Source organism: Rhineura floridana, chromosome 8 (assembly GCF_030035675.1).
Source record: "Rhineura floridana isolate rRhiFlo1 chromosome 8, rRhiFlo1.hap2, whole genome shotgun sequence".
Lineage (NCBI taxonomy): Eukaryota > Metazoa > Chordata > Lepidosauria > Squamata > Rhineuridae > Rhineura > Rhineura floridana.
The window spans coordinates 7,360,246-7,379,765 of NC_084487.1; the positions used below are offsets into that span (position 1 = coordinate 7,360,246).

Here is a 19,520-nt window from a genome sequence, read left to right on the forward strand (position 1 = left end):
GGTTACTTTTTGATGGCTGCTGTAATTGCAAAGGATTATGGGGCACAGCTCTCTTGCAATATAATTCTATGATAGGCAACTATCAAGTCAGAGCCGAAAGGGCAACACCAGAATCTGCATCATCCAAAGCCCCACCCTGAATAGAAAGCCTTCCTGTTAAAGCAAGCCACTGACCAGCATAGATGGGCAGAGACACACTAACAACTCAAAACTGTTTAATAGCCAGGATAGTGTCCCCCAACTTGGTTTCCTCCAGTTCCAGATGTTTTGGACTACAACTCCCATTAGCTGCAGTCAGCATGGCCAGTGGTCAGGGATGATGTGAGTTGTAGTTCAAAATGTCTGGAGGGCATCAGGTTGGGGAAGGGTAGCCTATTTTGTACCTACACCTTTGACTTACTACATGTGCTTTTTCACCGGTGCAAGGCCCTCTCTGCTGAAATACGAGAGGCCCCATCAGTATTGGCACTCTGCTGGCTCTTGAAGACACACCTGTTTAGGCAAGCATTCCCCTGAACTTGAATTTTCTGATCTGATTGCTCTTTTAACTGTTTTAATGGACATGCCTTTACATATTGTATATTTTAATTATGGGTGGCTTTTTAAAGTTTTGATGGAATTGTTTTATTGTGTGTTCTAATTATGTGTGGAATTTTATACTTGTAAACTGCTTAGTAGCCTTTTGGCATGCAGGCAGTGTATAACGACAACAATAATATAGCTCCTGCATTTACTTTATCCCATCTGTTAGAATTGCCACCTAATTCCATCTAAAGCAAAATGCCAAGGGATACTAAAGTGATATTTCTTGGTGAGTGTGTTCTACACATCCCTAATATCATCTCTGTTTTTCTGGCTTCTCTGTTTGGCTACAGCAGTTTTAAAGCTGCTGTGGAAAGCTGGTTTGGGTTTAGCATCAGAATTCTGAGCCTCTGGCCTCGTATTGGCTCTGTCTTTATCTTTTGTTTCCTTGGTCTTTGTTTTTAATCAGTCTCTTTGGAGTCCTGTGTGATGATAGGCTGGGTATCGCTATCACATTAGCTGTTTTTCCGCCCTGATGCGCTGTAATTTCACTGTTCTCGGATATGGGCCACAAGCATTTTGGAGACACACAGTTCTTTGCCTCTGTATTTTGGGAGCTACTGTGCCCGAGACTCAGCAAGAATGCTTGGCAGGCCCTTCTCATTCAATAAATACGTGATGACCTTTTGGAGCTGGATCCTGCACCACCTGATGCTTCATGGATGGTGCTGAGCATATGGTAAATGTGATCTCATTGCTCTGAAGGCAACCTACATTCTGGGTACCCTGTTGTGCCTTCATGTTGGTTCTCCCTACTCATGCAATGCCCTGTCACTCAGTGCTTGGCATTCACTTGAATGGGAATCTTTACTATTATTAGAATTGTGTGGGTGCACCAATGAGTAAAAATGAAGAAACGAAATTTTCTGAGTTGTGTTTGTAAAGGCCTGGTTGCTTCCTGACAGCTGTTCACACGTTACATTTGAAGTGTACATTCAAGAAAGTGAAGTATGAATGCCAAAAATATTTGTATCATACATGCATAACGGGACTGCAATTGTCTGCGTGCTCCACTGAATGCTCTTTCAGTGATGATGATGATGATGATTGTTGTTGATATTGATATTAATATTGCTATCAATAATTTTGTTTATGAATCAGTTCCCATGAGGCATCCCAAAGTGATTTACAATACTGTATAATATATATAAATCGGTGACATATGTAAAAACAGTTAAAATAATTGCATATATAAAGCAATTCACACACACACAATTATAAATATAAAAACAGTTTAAAGCAGCAACAACAGATACATAAAACCAATTCAAATCCAAGACAGATACTAACTGGGATAAAGATTTTAGAAATCTTGTTGAAAGAAGAATGTTTTTAGTAGGTGCCAGAAACCCAGCCAATATTGGCTTGTCCGATAAGCAGAGGGAGGGCATGATTCCGACATCTTGTGGGATGGACTCTCTGATAGGATGTGGTGTCTGCAGGATGTCTTCTCCTGCAGAATGTAGTGACTGGTTGGGGACGTAGAGGTGAGACGATCTTTTAGGTATCTTGTGTGCATTAGTGTAGTGTGGTGACTAAGGCTGTGTACGCAACATACATTTAAAGCACATAACTTCCCCCTAAGAATTCTGGGAAATGTTGTTTGCTAAGGGGGTAGCTTCTTGAGGGAAGTAATGTGGTTCAGGCGCACTTTAAATATATGGTGTGTACACAGCCAAAGAGACTGAGCTACAAATCCGGAAGCCCTTGCTTCACATCTCACCTCTGTCATGAACTCTCTCTGGTCTTAGGCAAGCTGATGTACCTTACAGGTGGGTAATGCATATGGAGTGTGTTGAACACTTGAAAGTATTATACAAATGCTTCTCATTATTATTTATGATGATGATTGTAATTGTTCCTTATAATGTGAAATGGCCCCTTTCCATCTTCTTGATGGTAATGGGTTTGAAGAAAAGCAAGGAGGTGGGCTGGATGGGAGAATGTGATATGCCCCTGTTGCTGTTGAGGGGCTGGGTACCTGTCCACACTGTGCTGTTCACTCAGCTCTTGATTCCCATCTGTAATGGCATAATAGTAGCACTTGAGTGGTTACATCTCATGGAAATTTTGAGAGATGTGATTGACGGGAGATATATATGTTTCCTGTATGCGTCTCTTGGAGGTACAGAATATAACCAAATGTTGCCTCCGTCAGGGTCCTACTTCTGCTGTTCTGATGTTTTGCTAGGTGTTGTATATTCTTTCTGAATATTGTATATTGTTTCTGAAGAAGTCTGGGTGGGGTTGGGGTTTGATATGGTGACCCTCTCCCTAGATTTACACAAGCATAATGGTGTAATCTTTCTTACTGACACTCTAGGGGACATTCTGAGCACTTCCATGTAAAAGTACACTTAGAGTTGCATTTTGGTAGGTTTATTTACAAATCATTCCTTCAGCTGGGAATGGCTCGGGGGAGCTGCAGGATGGGACAGGTCAGAGGAGTTTGGGCATTTGGAGCTGACTGGCACAGGTAGGGGAATGGTGGAGCATTGAGGACCACCTCTCAGGGAGGCAGCAGAAGTGGGGGGCAACTATGGCTTGTGATAAGAAGACTTACACCTGCTTAACGTCTAATTGCACCTTTAGTACTATTCATGGCATGAGACTGTCACCCTGAAAGGTGCTATGTTTAATCTAGAGCTGTTCCCGCTGCTCTCGCGTTCATAGTATTTTCTGCTGTTTTGACAGTGAGTCTGGGTGTTTGTTTATTCTGTCTTGGCATCTCTTCATTCAAGGGGGCTCCCTTTGTGCCAGTCTTACTACAGAGATGAAAAGGCAGGGATTAGCAATTAAATAGGCTTTCTCTGATGATGGCATGGCTCTTGAAGTAGGGAGGAGGAAACATGCTTTTCAGTAATTTTTTTCCTGTTTTCCCCCCCTTAGGATAAGCTCCGGCACAGGAGCATCAGCACTTTGAAAACACTTTCAACTCCAACATCACGGTCCTCCCTTCCTTTGGGAATACAAATACTTTTTGCAAACATGTCAGGAAACATGTGGAGATGGACTTGCCTCATCCTGCACCTTCTTCCCTGTGCTGTGATGTTGCCTTCTGTCACTAGGCAGCAACCTTCCCACCCAAAGAGACCTTTCCTCACCTTCACTGTGGAAATGGCAGAGGTGTATTTTAACCACTTAGTGGTAGACGAGAGGAGAGGCAACATTTACTTGGGAGCTGTCAATTGGATCTACAAACTCTCCAGTGAGCTGGAGATGCTGACGTTTCATCAGACAGGCCCAGATATTGACAACCCAAAGTGTTACCCTCCCAAACTGGTCCAGCCTTGCAACGAACCACTGAAATCCACAAACAACATCAACAAAATGCTCCTCATAGACTACAAGGAGAACAGGTTGATTGCCTGTGGCACTTTGTACCAGGGCATCTGTAAACTCTTGAGGCTGGATGACCTGTTTAAGCTTGGGGAGCCCTTCCACAACAAGGAGCATTATCTCTCTGGGGTGAATGAGAGTGGCTCTGTTTTTGGAGTGATAGTGTCTTACAACAACATGGATGACAAGCTGTTCATTGCTACCGCTGTGGATGGTAAACCAGAGTATTTCCCCACAATCTCCAGCAGAAAGCTCCCCAAGAACTCTGAGGCAGAAGGCATGTTTGCTTACGTTTTCCACGACGAGTTTGTGGCCTCCATGATCAAGATCCCATCGGATACGTTTACCATCATCCCCGACTTTGACATATACTACATCTATGGCTTCAGCAGTGGTAATTTTGTCTACTTTCTCACCCTCCAACCTGAGATGATTTCTCCACCTGGCTCCACCACTAAGGAGCAAGTCTATACCTCCAAGTTGGTCCGCCTGTGCAAAGAGGACACGGCCTTTAACTCATACGTCGAACTACCCATTGGTTGTGAGAAGAACGGAGTAGAGTACCGATTGCTTCAGGCGGCCTACCTGTCAAAGGCAGGAGCCATCTTGGCTAGATCTTTGGGCGTCAGGCCAGAGGACGACATCCTCTTCACTGTCTTCTCCAAGGGGCAGAAGAGGAAAATGAAGTCCTTGGATGAGTCAGCTCTCTGCATCTTTGTTCTGAAAAAAATCAACGACCGTATCAAGGACAGGCTGCAGTCCTGCTATAGGGGTGAAGGCACGTTGGATCTGGCCTGGCTGAAAGTGAAGGACATCTCCTGTAGCAGTGCAGTAAGTCAGATGTGGAACTAGAAACCCTCAATTTTCTTTACAGCTGGGAGTGGTGTTGATGAAAAGGGGGTGATGTTGCCTCCCTTCTTTTCTGTAATGTGGGTTGGTGGGTGCAATTTGGGAGGGGGCTTACCAGAATTCTTTTAACACTGCGTCAAATTGTTATCCACCTCCATTTTGCAGCCCCATTCACCACAAAATGGGATTTTATTGACTTTGATTTCCCAGAATGCTCCATTCTGAGGGCAATTTTTTTGGGGGGGCAGATTAGAGTTGAGGGTTAGCTCCACCCCAATGCCCTTATCAACAGGGCATTTTTGTAACATTTAAAATGATGGCTGCCAGCTTAGTGGAATGTTGAAAATTCTGGAATTGATTAATAGAGGGATTAGGCTACTAATGACTATTAGTCATGATGGCTACATTACCTCCAATAGCATAGGCAATGTGTTCCCAAATACTGGTTCTGGTGATCTTGAGTGGGCTGTTGCCCTCTCATGTCCTGCATGTGGGCTTCTTAGAGGCATCTTTCTAGTTGGCCACCATGAGAACTGAATGCTGGACTGGATTCGTCTGATCCAGCAGGCCTGTTCTTATGTATGTTATTCCCAGTCCAGTTGAACGTTTTTGGTTTTTTAAATTAAACTTTGATGGACTTTCTTTTGATAAAGATGTGAGAGAAAAGCTTTTCTCTGTCTCTCATAACACTAGAACTCGTGGATATCCAGCTCCTCCTGGGAGGAAGGGTGGGATATAATAATAATAACAATAACAATAACAACAACAACAATGATAATAATATATCCAACAAAGCTGAATGTAGGAAGATTCAGGACAGACAAAAGGAAGTTCTTCTTCACACAGTGCATAGTTAAACTATGGAATTTGCTCCCACGAGAGGCAGTGATGGCCACCAACTAGGATGGCTTTAAAAGAGGATTAGACAAATTTATGGAGGGAAAGGCTATCAGTGGCTACTAGCCATGATGGCTATGGTTTGCCTCTATAGTCAGAGGCAGAATGCTTCTGAAAAGCAGTTGCTGGAAACCACAGGAGGGGAGAGTGCTTTTGCATTCAGAGCCTGCTTGTGGGCTTCTCCTGGGCATCTGGTTGGCCATTGTAAGGACAGGATGCTGGACTAGATGAGCCATTGGCCTGATCCAGCAGGCTCTTCTTACGTTCTTCACATCTGAGTAACCCCTGATAGAACTCTCTGGAGCCAAGTCTGGTTTGATATAAATAGAGTTGTGTCAAATGTTTTCAAATATTTTTAGTGCTAAGGGGGGGACTTGGGGTGAGTGAAACATTACGTGAATCCCTTCCCCCTTTGCTCACCTTATTCACTCATTTTTTGCCTCTTTTTCATGGCTGCCTTGTTCCCCTCAGTCTGCTTCCTTCCACTAATTAGCACCATTCTTTTTTTAAAAAAAATGTGGCTACGCTCACTCTGATTTGGCTTTGTGACATTTACTTTGCTACACAGTATAATCATGAAGCCAAATCAGAGCGAGGACAATGCTTCCTGTCCTTGCTATGATAGCATGCACCTGAAGAAAGAAAAAAAAGCACTGAGAAGTAGCGGGCAGTGCGGTTGCTACTACTGTTAGGACAACACTGCAGATAAGATGGATAAGACACTTTATTTCCGTACTCACGGCTCCCTTGAAGAACTGCCAGATGGGGAGCTCCCTGTTGCAGCTCAGGAAGGGCATTGCAAAGTCAGGTCACTGGTTCAGGTTGGCCATACACTTAATTTTGAATTCTCCTAAAAATGTGAGAAGTTTTGCATGCCCCATGCCAAAAATATGTCACCAGTTTCCTTCACTTGTATAAAATGGGCCCACCTGTTGAAAACCCAAGTAGCTACTCAACTAGTATACTATTCTTTTTATCCTTTTGCTTTAGTAAATTAACAAATGACTTTGGAGACAATCCAGACCCTTCCTGCCTGGCTCTTTGCGCTCCCTTCCCAGAATAATGGCTTGTTTCAAGGTCTCATTCAGGTTGTCAGCACCTATTGGGAAACCATCTTGTCTGTGGTTCTCTAATACAGTGCAACAGGAACACAAATAATTGCAAAGGAGGCAAGGGGCAGGAGTACGTTTCACGCCTCAGTTTGGAAAGGGAAAAAAAGTACAATATCAAACGGAAACCCTGGCATCTGCAGCAAGTTGGAACGCTTTGCTGCTGAGCCAGAGTGGCAGCTGTGACCGCTCGAGTTAAACCAGCGGAACGGGAAGTTGGTAACTCAGCCATGCTGCGCTGTTTGCTCAGCAGCTAGGAGGAAGATGCTCAGGATTGTAACAACCTTTGCCGGAGTCATGTTGCATCTGGGCAAGTGAACTGACCCATGGAATAAAGATTAGGAGAAGGGGAATTATTCTTACAGAAGAGGGTTGTCTTCAGTTTAGAACAGCTGTTGCCTCCATATGTTTTGGACTCAGAGCTTGGAAAAGTTACTTTTTTGAACTACAACTCCCATCAGCCCAATCCAGTGGCCATGTTGACTGGGGCTGATGGTAGTTGTAGTTCAAAAAAGTAACTTTTCTAGGCTCTGTTTGGACTACAACTCCCATCAGCCCTAGCCGGCACCCTGGGCTGGCCGGGGCTGATGGGAGCTGTAGTTTGGGATGGACGGATCTGTCAATTTCTGTTTCTCATATTTCCAGTCTTAAATCCAGTTCTTCACATTTCCTTGAGCAATTTGCATTTGTGTTTTTTTAAATCATCATGAACATTTGTCAGCATTTTCTCCTAATAGACACATTGTTGTATGCAATTTTAACTAATATACACATTTTTGCAAGCAATGCTCCCAAATAAAAATTATTTATTTATTTATAATTATTATTTAAATTCACATCCCACCCTTCCTCCCATAAGGAGCCTCGTGCATTTTGTTTTGTTTTGCATATTGGTATGAGTAGTGTGAAATGGGTAGTTTCTCATAAAAATGCAAACAAAATAGAATTTCTCCCCTGTCCTAGTTGGAGGGCACAAAGTTGGCAAAGACTGGTTTAGAAGTTGAGGAGCCTGCTATCAAAATATTTGTATGGCTAATATTATTCACTAATAGGCAAAAAATGTTGTGGTTTAAGAACGTACCTATAGCCAACAGATATTTCTATCAAACTTTTAAAAGCAGGGAAATTGGGCATCTATAGTGAATGCACCAGGGGAGCAGGAGACCTGACCTCCTCTCTGAGATATTGTACTGCCCTACAAATTTGTAAAATGCAAAAACAATTTGGGTTGGTCTTTCACAGATCAAACCTGCGACTATCCGCAGACAGATGTGGGTGTTATCACTGAGCTTTGGTGCCTCCCATGTTTGGTTCTATATCAGTGAATGAGACCATTGGTTCCCAGAGCTATCTACCCTGACTAGTATTGTCTCTCTCAGGTCTAAGGCAAAGTATGTTCTTTCCCATCTCTGTTCTCTAAGATTCTTTTAATTGGAGATGCCCCAAACTGAGCGCGGAACCTTACCTGAAGATGTCAGGGATTGAAGCTGGTGCCTTCTGCATGCTCTGCCACTGAGCTATGGCCTTTCCCAAATGGAAGCACAAAAAAGCTGCTTTATAATGAGCCACACCATTGGTGCAGCTAACTCAGTACTGTCTACACTGACCTTCAGAAGTTCTCCAGGGTTTCAGGCAGGGTCCTCTCCCAGCCCTCCCTTGAGATGGCAGGGACTGAGTCTGGGACCTTCTGCATGCAAAACAAATGCTCTGCCACAGAGCTAATACTCTTCTCTGGTTGCTTGAAAGTGCCAGTTGCCACATGAATTGGCCTCTCTTGCTGTGTGTTCTGTCTCCTTGGTGCTGCAAGCTGGAGTTAAAGCTGAACTGATCCGCATGGTGGATAGAGAAAATCTTTTCACCATCTCTCATGACACTAAAACCCGTGGACATCCAAAGAAAATGGAAGCTTCAGGCAAAAGGAACTACTTCTTCCAACAGTGCACAGTGAAACTATGACATTTGGTCTCACAAGAAGTAGTGGTGGCTATCAGCTTGGACACATTCCTGGAGGATAATGCTATCAATGGCTACTAGCCAAGATGGCTGTGCTTTACCTTCGCAGTCAGAGGCAATACGCTTCTGAATACCAGTTGCTGAAAACTGCAAGAGGGGAGAGTGTTCTTATGCTCAGGTCCTCCTTGTGGGTTTCCCATTGGGGCATCTGGTTGGCTACTGTGAGAACAGGATGCGGCACTAGATGGGCCACTGGGCTGATCCAGAAGGCTATTCTTATGTTCTTATACGAGCCAATTCGCAAAAACACCTTGTTGCATAGAGCAGCTAGGGCAAGACCCTCTCCACACACCCCTGTCTTCTTTGGAAGACAGAGCAACTGGAGTAATTCCTCAGATTTCCAGCAAATCCAGGTTCTGGGTTGGGAGTGGATTGGACCCCTGGATCCTAGTGCAAGCCAGTGACATAGTTGCCTCATGCCAGGAATTGAGGGTGAGATCCTGATATGGGTCTCTTTTTTTGCCCTAAAATAGAGGCATAAGGGAGGGCATAGGGGGCTCTGTTTGGGCCTCGCACCCTGGACGCTGCCAGGCTATTATGTGTTCAAGGCTCCTGGGTATCACAGAAACTGCTGCAAGTTCAGGGTGGGACATCTGTGGGGATTTATGATACTTCCACTGACCACAGGACACAGTCTTTAGCTATGGCCTCTGCATTCACCAACTGGATTATAATCCAATGTATCCATTTTATTTAGGGCCAAGCTGAAATGAATGATGGTGGTGAGGTGTTGGTAGCTTTTGGGGAGGGACAAAATGCAGGCAAAATAGGATGGCTTTTTGGCAGCGGCAAAGAGAGCTGTTTCTGGCAACAGCTTGGGGAACCAGCAGCTTCCCAGCCCCCATGTCACCTCATAACAATTCTATGAGATGACATAGCCTTGCTTCCAAGAGTCTTCTGGGAGCAGAGTCTCCCAAGTGTATTTCAGATGGTTGCTGAAGGGGAAAGTTTTCCTTGTTGCCACTGCATATGTTGTTTGGCTGGGCAGGGGAAATAAAAGCAATGAACAGAACTGCTTCCAATCTGGTCAAGTTCAGGCAAGGAAAGTCATGTCAGGTTATATTAAGTCTAGTCAGGATGCTGGACAGCTCCCAGGGGCCCCTGTTGGCTGAACTATGAAATATGTTGTCTCAGCCAAGGGCCAGAGTCTGAAGGCTTAAAAAGGCTGGTAGTATCTTTCCCTTGTGGGTGGCTTCTCCAGGGATAGCCATCTGCAGTCCTTTAAGGGCCCATAGCTGGTTCTGTAATCACATGCTTCTGTGTGGCTATGGGGCAGGAGAAGCTACAAGGGAGTCCTCCCCAGAATCTGATGATGGGAGATCCATGTCCTTAGGTTGGGAAGGTGCAGAGGAGGGTGCCGAGGGCTCCTCCGTGGGTGACCTGTGATTCCCCTGAACTGGAATCATCCTTGGGGCAATGCTGGGACCAGCATGAAAGGGACACAGGACGCGGCTACACAGGCAACAGCAAAGCAAGGGGTGCACGTCTGCTCTCCCTTTCACCCCCTTAAGCTCCCTTCAACTTTGACCTGAAAGTTATCAATGGAGAAGAGTCAGTTCAGCACTAGCTTTAATAATTCGTTTTTGGCTTCAAGTGTTATTGAAGGTGGACAATTTCTGTGCAGGAAAGCTATTACCTCACTTGCTCTGTGTTTCTGGGTCAACCCTGCTCAAGAACATAGAGCCAGTTTTGGCTTACAGTAGGTGCTGAGAAAGTTGTAGGGCCCCTGGAGCTCTCACTGGCCACCCCCCCTCACTGGGCCACACTTCTCACTGGCCTTGCTTCGCACCCTGAGTGTTTCTCCCTGGCTAGAATGTGTCCTTGAACTCACAAAATGCCTGTTGCTTGCCTGGATAAAGAGTGTCAGTCTGTGCAGAATCTAGCCTACTGTACAGAAGTAAAAAATTGACACTTGTGGCTCTGCCCCCTTTTGCGTTTGGCCCTCGGAAGGTTGGCCAGAAGGGAATGTGGCCCTCAAGCTGAAAAGGTTCCCTACCGCTGTTGTAGGGTGAATGGCAGAGTTATCATTCCCTGTGCTGCGCACACTCAGCTCACTATTATTTCAGATCAAATAGGTTTTTCAGGCTTTTGAAGTGTTTCCTAACCCTGCAAAACCTGTTTGAACAGGACAACAGTGTGGAAACAAGGAATATGTGAGTGCTGTACAGGAAATGCCGCCTATATCATACCACCTTTAAGAGAATCTGCCTCCAGCCTTTCTGAGCAAACATGATGATGGATGATGCGCTCAAGTACGGCTTGACATTTTGTAAAAGCGGGGTGGGGTGGGGAGACATCTGAAAAAAAGCCTGCCCCTTTAACTGGCCACTTGCCAAACTTTTCCAGCTTAAAGCATCACTGTGCTTTGACTTCTTGTTTCCCCCCCCCCTTGACCCCGCTCACACAGCATGCCCATTCAGGGTGGAACAGGGCCTGGGGCAGCTGACTGGTCCTATTGTATCTGAGATATTTCAGGCAAAATCCTTCTCCCTGCTGTCCTCTCCAGAGCCTATATTAAGTTTGCTCTTTGTGTGGTTGGCTCATTACCCTGGGGCAGATACGTTCTCACCCAGCATAGGAGGGTGGTCCTTATCAGCTTCTCTTGCAGGTGAACTTTGCCCAGGATGTGCTTTCTCTGCCTGTTCTCTTCTTCCGCAGCCTTACTTCTCAGTCTGAGTTTTTAAGAGCTCTTCCTTGGCAGCTGCAAGTAATTTTTTGCTGTATGCCTCATGACCAATTAGATTTACTCGGAAGGAGTTGATTTTAGATGTTGTGCCTGGCGTTCCTGCTAGGGATCCCAGCTGTTTTCGTATGTGGTTCAGTAGGCTTTGTCACATGTGGCCTCGCTAGCGGTTTCCCGCATGCACTTCCATGAAGTTGTTTACATGCCACTTATAGCTATCCCTGACCTCACATTGCCTTGCCGTTATGTTGCTTTGCAAGTTAGTAAGCTGAAGGGAATAGTTGCGGAAGAGGCTCTGTCTTTCTTCGTCTTCTTCTTTAAACCTGATAAAAAGGAACAGAATCGGAGAGCTGAATTGCTAGAAGCGAAGTATCAGAGGCTCTCTTCACAGAGTGATTTGGATGCTATTTAAAGCACTGCTGGTCTGGGGGCTGTGGCGCATGACTGAGTTTGCACAATAATCATTTTGTTGAGCGGTGTGGTAATGGGCTCAAATGGATTTAACATCACTCTTGAAGCAAATCCCTCTCCAACCCAAGGCTGTGACATCTGCAAGGAAAGGGTTGGTGCAAACTCTGCTTGCCTTCACAAGTTTTTGTACTTTGTTAAACAGAAACAACACCCACACACCATCTTAGCAGATGCCTTCTGAAATCGCTTAGGGCTAGGCATGCAATGACGATCTGTGATTTTTGTTTTTTTGACAGTGGAAGTAGTATAATCACAGCTACAGAGAAGTGTCCCAAATCTGGCAATGTTAGGAGCCTGGATATGTGCTTGCCAGCCTGCCACTGGCAAATACATTTTAAAAATTCTGGTTCTCCTAGACTCAGAGGCAGTCATAAATTAGCTTTCCTGCCATTTTCTGAGCCTTTCCAAACTAGGTTTCAGTGGTTTCCTGAACTTCTCCAAGCTCTGGAGATACATTGCTGCTTCCCAAGCCTCTCTGAGGCTTGGTGTGAGAGGGAAGAGACCCCAGCCCCTTCTGTAGATCAGAGTTAAGGAAGAAAGTGGGCTGTGGACTTGCAAAGGCATTCACCTGCAGTGGGGCTCAGAGCACATTCAGAATTTAGTGTGATATCACAGGCCCTGCGTCTCCTCCTCAGCAAAGGGGAAGAGTGAGTGGCAAGCACAAATTTTGACTGACTACCAAGACTAGGGGAAGAAAGAAGGGAAGGCAACAAACCAGATGCAAGAATGAAAAGGAAAGGCATCTTAAACAGTTCACATAAGATAATTGATCACTAAACATGTCTTGAGAATTCCCACTTTTTCCCAAGGGTTATACTGAGATGATATAGAAGATCGAATTTTATTTCTCTTGGGAAATAAAATAATTCGGGAACCCAGGGGTCTTCCAGTGAAGCCAAATTTTGGAAGATGCAGGAGAGACAAAAGAAAACACTTTCTTACACAGCACAGAAACTCTCCAGTGATTGCGACAGTATGTCTGTGAATGCCAGTTGCTGGGAGTCACAAGTGGGAAGAGTGCTTTTGCACTCAGGTCCTGCTTTTGGGATTCCCATAGGCATCTGGTTGGCCACTGTGAGAACAGGATGCTGGACTAGACGGGCCACTGGCCTGCTCCATCATGTTCTGCTTACGTTCTCATGTTCTTAAGTAGCTAGTGGCTACCACTATGTAGTTGTGGGTACCAACTTGGATGGCTTTAAAAGGGGGCTAGACACATTCATATCAATGGCATGTCTGTGTGCTAGCTCCACTATTGGAAGGTGTATGCCTCTGGAAATCAGTTGCTGGGGATCACGAGGTGGAAGAGTGCTGTTGGACTCTCCGGCTTGTGGGCTTCCTGTTGCTGTGTGTGTTTGTGTTGCTAAATTTGTTTAAAGCAGCACAACAGCAGCAGAGAGTAACAGCGGATGTTGAAATGCCAGTGTGCCAGTGTGTGCGTGCGTTTACCTAAGAAAGCAGGCTTTTACCCTGCATCAGGATCACTGAGACTGGAAACTTGGTGGTGACCAGATGGTGGATGTCCAACCTGTTCTGGATGGGGTTGCACTCCCATGAAGGAGCAGGTTCGTAGCTTGGGGGTTCTCCTAGAACCATCTCTGTCACTTGAGGCTCAGGTAGCCTCGGTGGCACGGAGTGCCTTCTACCAACTTTGGTTGGTGGCCCAACTACGTCCCTATCTGGACAGGGATAACCTGCCTTCAGTTGTCCGTACTCTGGTAACCTCCGATTAGATTACTGCAATGCACTCTACATGGGGCTGCCTTTGAAGACAGTTCGGAAACTGCAGCTTGTGCAAAATGCAGCAGTCAGATTGGTAACAGGGACCAGACGGTCTGAACATATAAAACCGATTCTGGCCCGCTTGCATTGGCTGCCTGTATGTTTCCAAGCAAAATTCAAGGTGCTGGTTTTGTCCTATAAAGCCTTACACGGCTTGGGACCACAATACCTGATGGAATGCCTCTCCCGATACGAACCCACCTGTACACTACATTCAAGATCAAAGGGCCTCCTCCGGGTGCCTACTCCGAGGGAAGCTCGGAGGGTGGCAACAAGGGAGAGGGCCTTCTCAGTGGTGGCCCCCAAATTATGGAATGATCTCCCTGACGAGGTGTGCCTGGCACCAACGCTGTTATCTTTTCGGTGCCAGGTCAAGACTTTCCTCTTCTTCCAGGCATTTTAGCATGTGTTTAAAATTGTTTTTATATTGTTTTAAATTTTAAAATTGTGTTTTAAATGGTTTTTAAAATATGTTTTTTAAATTGTATATTTGTTTTAATGTTTTTGATTGCTGTAAACCGCCCAGAGAGCTTCAGCTACGGGGCGGTATACAAGTGCAATAAATAAATAAATAAACAAACAAACAAACTTAGTAAAATAAGAAAAGCTACTTTATTTATAGAAATACATAGTAGATAGAAAGGCATACCTAGTTCTAACTAGCTAACTAAGTTGGAGGTGAAGGAGGAGGGGCAGGTAAGCTTCCCTAAAGACGTAACAGTCTAGCAACAGAAGGAAGTCAGTCAGAGCATCACAGGTAAAGGTAAACAAGCCTATCCATCTGGAGGACCCTAGCTCTATCTCTCTTCTGGAACATAGACAAAAGAACAAAACAGGAGTTCCTCTTGCCCCACTTCCCACACTTCCCACAGACATCTGGTTGATCACTCTGGGAATTTCAGGATTCTGAACTAGATCGACCTGTGTTCTGATCCAGCAGGGCTCTTCTTGTGTTTTTAACTGACTTTGAGTCAGAGGGATAGTACTTAAAAAGTGTTGGGAAATACATTATCTTCTGTGTACAGCTGACGTCGCCTCTTCTTTTGCTCCTGACCACCAAGACCAACCAAAGATTTGTGGACTCCTGAGCAACAGATTTCTGAACAGTTATTTCAGATTTGTGAAATAGAAATGGTGCCTTGATGTGGAAAATAAAAGAATTACGTAGTTAAGCCTGTTTTACAGAATGGGGAAATGTGCATAGGAGTAGCTCTGATGAGTATCTACAGAAACCTGACAGTATTTACATTCACTGAGAACTAGATAATGTAGCTAAGCAAAGGGATTTAGGGCTGCAAATCCTAAACACCTGTTTGGGAGTAAGCCTTATTGACCAAAGCACTGTGAAGTATTACACATGTATTGGGTTGGGCTGTAGGTGACTAGTCCAGGACCAGGCACTGCAGCAAGCAGTTTACATTTTTTTTTAAATACGGTTTGTTTCTGAAGTAGAAACAATGCACAGATTAAACTAGGTCTCTGTGACTTCTAGCTGGAAGCCAATCCTGTTGAAATGAATGGGAGTTCATTGCACACATGCCACTTAAGGCTGCATACACCTACGCAGGGAAAAAAATCCCACTGAAATCAACAGGGGCCTACTTCTGACTAAACATGGTTAGGATCAGACTTTTCATAGCCCAACATACATCTTCATTACAGCATTTGCTACAGCAACTGCTGCTTCACTGCACCTGCCTTCTCAGTTTAACTAGTTGATCCTTGCCAACTGCCCTGGAATCTTTAGGCCATGATGCTCCAAATATGTCAAGCAGAATATTCTCTGTTGCTGTTTTGAAATTTTTATTGAGCACTGTTGTCACACGCTCCGAGGCGCTTTGGAGCCCAAGTTGCAATTTTGCCTGCAAAACAAAATAATAATTATGCTAATTGCTCTTTGGCAGAAGCTGCCTTAGTGCCAGGTTTTCTGGTGCACCTGGGCTTGTTTTGAGGTGCGTGCATTTCCGTATGATGGATTGGGAATGATGGTACCTGAAGCCTTTTGCAGGTGAGATAAAAGGAGCTGAAATTTCAAAGTGGGGGCTATAGATTTGGCTGGCATGGTGCAAAACTTCAGAGTGATGGAAAGGAAAAGCTGTAGAAAGAAACTTCATCAGGAAGGACTTTGGTTGGTCCTTAAGAAGAAACTTTTTGATGTGGGAAAAAGTCATCCAAGGGAGGGAAGGAGGGTTACAGTGTCTTCCTCACTATTGGGGTATATGAGTGAGTTAAACAAGTTATTGGTTGGGATCTCCTAGGGCAGACTTGATTTGTAAAGCAGGAGAAGCAGCTGGATTACATCTAGAAGTATCTCCCAGCGCTTTATCCAGAGATGTCCATCGCTTGAACAAAAGAGCACAATTTCCCCCACAACACATAACTGATTTATGGGGGTTGCTGCCATAAGATGTGATGTTGGCCATCACCTCTGATGGCTTTAAAAGTAGATGAGGCAAATTCATGGAAGGTCTATCAACAGCACTAAACGACGAGACCTAAATAGAACCTTCATGTACAGAAGCCGTATGCCTCTTATTGCTGGGGGGTGGGAAGGTATGATGGCTTCAGACCACGCTTGTGAGCTTTCTGGATGCCTTTGGCTGGCCATGGTTCTTCTGGCCATTTGGCAACCCAAGCTTCTTCTAAGTCTTCCCTGCTAACCTATCGACCACAGAGAGTAAATGGTTTTCTGGAAGGCAGGGGAGAAGACTCTTAACCCCATGCAGCCTCAACCCACGAGATCGAGTTGAACCACATATTCCAACAACTTTTTTGGGAGCAGGGTTCTAACAGAGTCCCTATGTCTCCAGCATCCTACGGGCCAATCAGCATTAAAGTTAGCCACTGAGAAGAGCCTTCTAACATGACTCCTTGTCTTTTCCTGCTGAGTGGAGCCAATCAGAGTGAAAGGAGGTGAGTCAGCCATTGAGAAGACTCTTCTCAGTAGCTAACACTCTCGCCTTTCGTGTTGATTGGCTCCTAGGGACGTCTGTTGTTGTGGCAGAAGGCATTAACAAGAATCTCATTCTCAACCAAGAAGTTAAAAAAATGGATAGGAGGGGGCGTGGCTGAAACTATCATGAAGGGACCTTGCACTTCTGAATTTGCCAGTACACTGTTGACTATACAGTAAAATACAGTGCTTCCCATTTAGCTACATTCCAGTGCAATAGCCTTGTTCGCATATCATTGCAAAAATAACAAACTCCATATCTAGATGTAACAGTTATTTCCACTACTCAGGAAACTATGGGAACTGTAGCCCTGTGGTTGTGGAGCAGTTTTCTAACAGAAAATATAATTTCAGACTATAATTTCTAGGATTCATTGGTACTAGGGTTGCCAGGGTCTTGGCCTGAGACTGATCCTGTATCTTTAGGAGAAGAGAAAGTCAGCCAAGTGCAGGTGTTCTTGCAACTCTGTAATGGGAAAAACCACAAGGTGGAATTCTTCCTTCCCCTGCACAACTTTGAAAGATACAGAAGACCTCTTGGTTGGCAGGCCCATATCTTTAAAAGCTGTGCAGGGGGAAGGGAGAATTCCACCTTGTGGTTTTTCCTATTACAGTGTTGCAAGAACACCTGCACTTGGCTGACTTTCTCTTCTCCTAAAGATACAGGATCAGTCTCAGGCCAAGAACCTGGCAACCCTATTTGGCACCTATGACAGTTAAGCAGGTTCAAATCTGGTATGTTTGTAACGTTGATATATCCCCAAAAAGAGATTGGTTGACACCTCAGATCAAATGTCCTCAAAGAGTGTACTTTACTCCTGGAAAACTAATGCTGTCTTTGCGTTTGCTCATGAAATGTGACCATGAAAGGCCTGCTTGAATCACCAGGAAGGAAACCTTTGGTCTAAGAGAAATGCAGTCTTCCCTCCAGGAAATTACACATTTTATGATGCACGGTACATGCCATATTATTGCCTGAAGCCATGTGTTGGGAAGTGTGGTGGTAGCAAAGACAGGCGATCAAGTCTGTGGCATATTAAGATTCTATATTCTCTGGAAACTTGACACCAGTGCTTGATCTGATGCAAAAAACATAAAAAACATAAAATCTTGGACAGCCACAAGTCCTAGTAAATTTGAGCAACTTCATTCTGTTTCCTGTTCTTGCTTAAATTACATCTGAGTGAAAAACCTCTTAGCTTCAGGGTTGCAATTCCCCTGTAATTGGTAAAGTGGCTGTAACTGCATTGTCACTTATACATAGTGGCATGTAATTGCATGGTAACCATTGCAGCGCTTGCATGAATGACATGTGGTGTGCAATTAGGATGCGATTCTGAACGGCGGCTCCCTATCCGACGTCCATTATCCTGCTGGAGATCTGATTGGATCAGTGGGACAGGACTGAAGTTAGGCTATGTGTTAACTGTTAGGTGCTTGGGTCCAAGTGTTAACAAGGCCTTGCCTGCTTTGCACCTTGCACCTGACAGTCCAGCCCCTTGGCACCTTGTACCTTGTGAGGTCAGGTGACTGAGAGGTGGCAGCCCTGCCCACATGTCAGGTTTGGCCCATGAGGATGATTCTGATAAGGATTTGACCTGTGGAGCCAAAAAGGTTTTCCACCCCTGGCATAGGTGCTGCGGTGCTAAAAGATCAACTCCTTGCAAATGCAGACCGAACATCAACTGCCACTTGTAAAACTATACATCAGTGGCGTCACTAGGGTGGTGTCACCCAGTGTGGGAGGGAGGGAGGGGCATGGTTGCCAGGTGACAAGGAGTGCTCGTTCTCCCTCCCTCCCTGCCCCCCCGCTCTTTTAATCTCTCTCACACAGACCTACCCGGGCGGGCCAGTGCGGGTATCCCTTCATCTTGGTGAAGACGAGGTCTCTGGCCTTGAAGCCGTGTGGCATCTCAGCAGGCGGCAAGCAGCGAGCAGGCCCCAGCCAGGCCTCAGGCTTCACCAGGCAACCGGGAGGGGGCGTGGACACCGGCAGGGGGAGGGAAGGGAGGCTGAAGGTAAAATGGGACGGCGCAGCCTATTGGCCTCGCACACTCCCTCTCCTTTGGGGGCGGGCCCTCGCGGCTTATTGCCTGGGGGTGGGGGGTCGCTTATCTCTCTCTCCCCCTCTCTGGTGCACCCTTCGTCATTGCTGCTGCTGCTTCCCTGGGTCCCTGCAACTGCCCCGCTTCCCGGTGCCTAGGGGTGGGGCGGCTGTGGGTGTCACCCCCTCGGATGGTGTCACCCGGTGCAGTCTGCACCTCCCGCACCCCCCTAGTGACGCCACTGCTATACGTTCCACAGATCAACTTACCTGGTCCCAAGCTGTTAAGGGCTTCATATACTAATGGGAACACCTTGAATTTCTCCTGGTAACAAATCACCAGCCAGTGCAGATCTCTGAGCAGAGGTGTAATACGGTGACAGGGTCTCGCTTCTTTCGGGAGTTGTGCTGCAGCATTCTGCACTAATTGCACTAGTGCATTCTGCACTAATCCACAAAGGGTGGATTGCAGTAATCCATTCTTGAAGTGGACTACTGTAGTCAGGATAGTCTGGACTAGGAAAGGTTGCAGCTGAAGCTAGTAAAAGGTGCTGCTAACCACCAAGGCCACCTGGGCCTCCAGTGACAAAGCTGGTTCCAGGAGCACCCCCAGACTGTGTTCCTGTTCTTTCAGGGGAGTGCAACCCCACCCACGGCAGGTAATTGGTCAATTCCTCAGACATTACATCCACTCATCCACAGAGCCTCTGTCTTGCCAGGATTCAGACTCAAGTTTTTCCCCCTCATCCAGCCCTTTGGTGCATCCAGATACCAGTCCAGGGCCTCCAGGGCCTCTCC

General features: G+C 45.6%; 1 protein-coding gene across 10 annotated transcripts in view; it reads left to right on the plus strand.

Annotated features, from left to right (window-relative positions):
- Positions 1-19,520, plus strand: part of PLXNA4 (plexin A4) — a 748,486-nt gene that overhangs the window by 63,348 nt on the left and 665,618 nt on the right. For all 10 annotated transcript variants that reach the window (XM_061638090.1, XM_061638091.1, XM_061638093.1 and 7 more), the window contains exon 2: positions 3,472-4,752. In XM_061638090.1, the coding sequence (XP_061494074.1) occupies positions 3,571-4,752 (1,182 nt within the window). In that variant the 5' untranslated portion in view covers positions 3,472-3,570. The remainder of the gene's footprint in view (positions 1-3,471; positions 4,753-19,520) is intronic.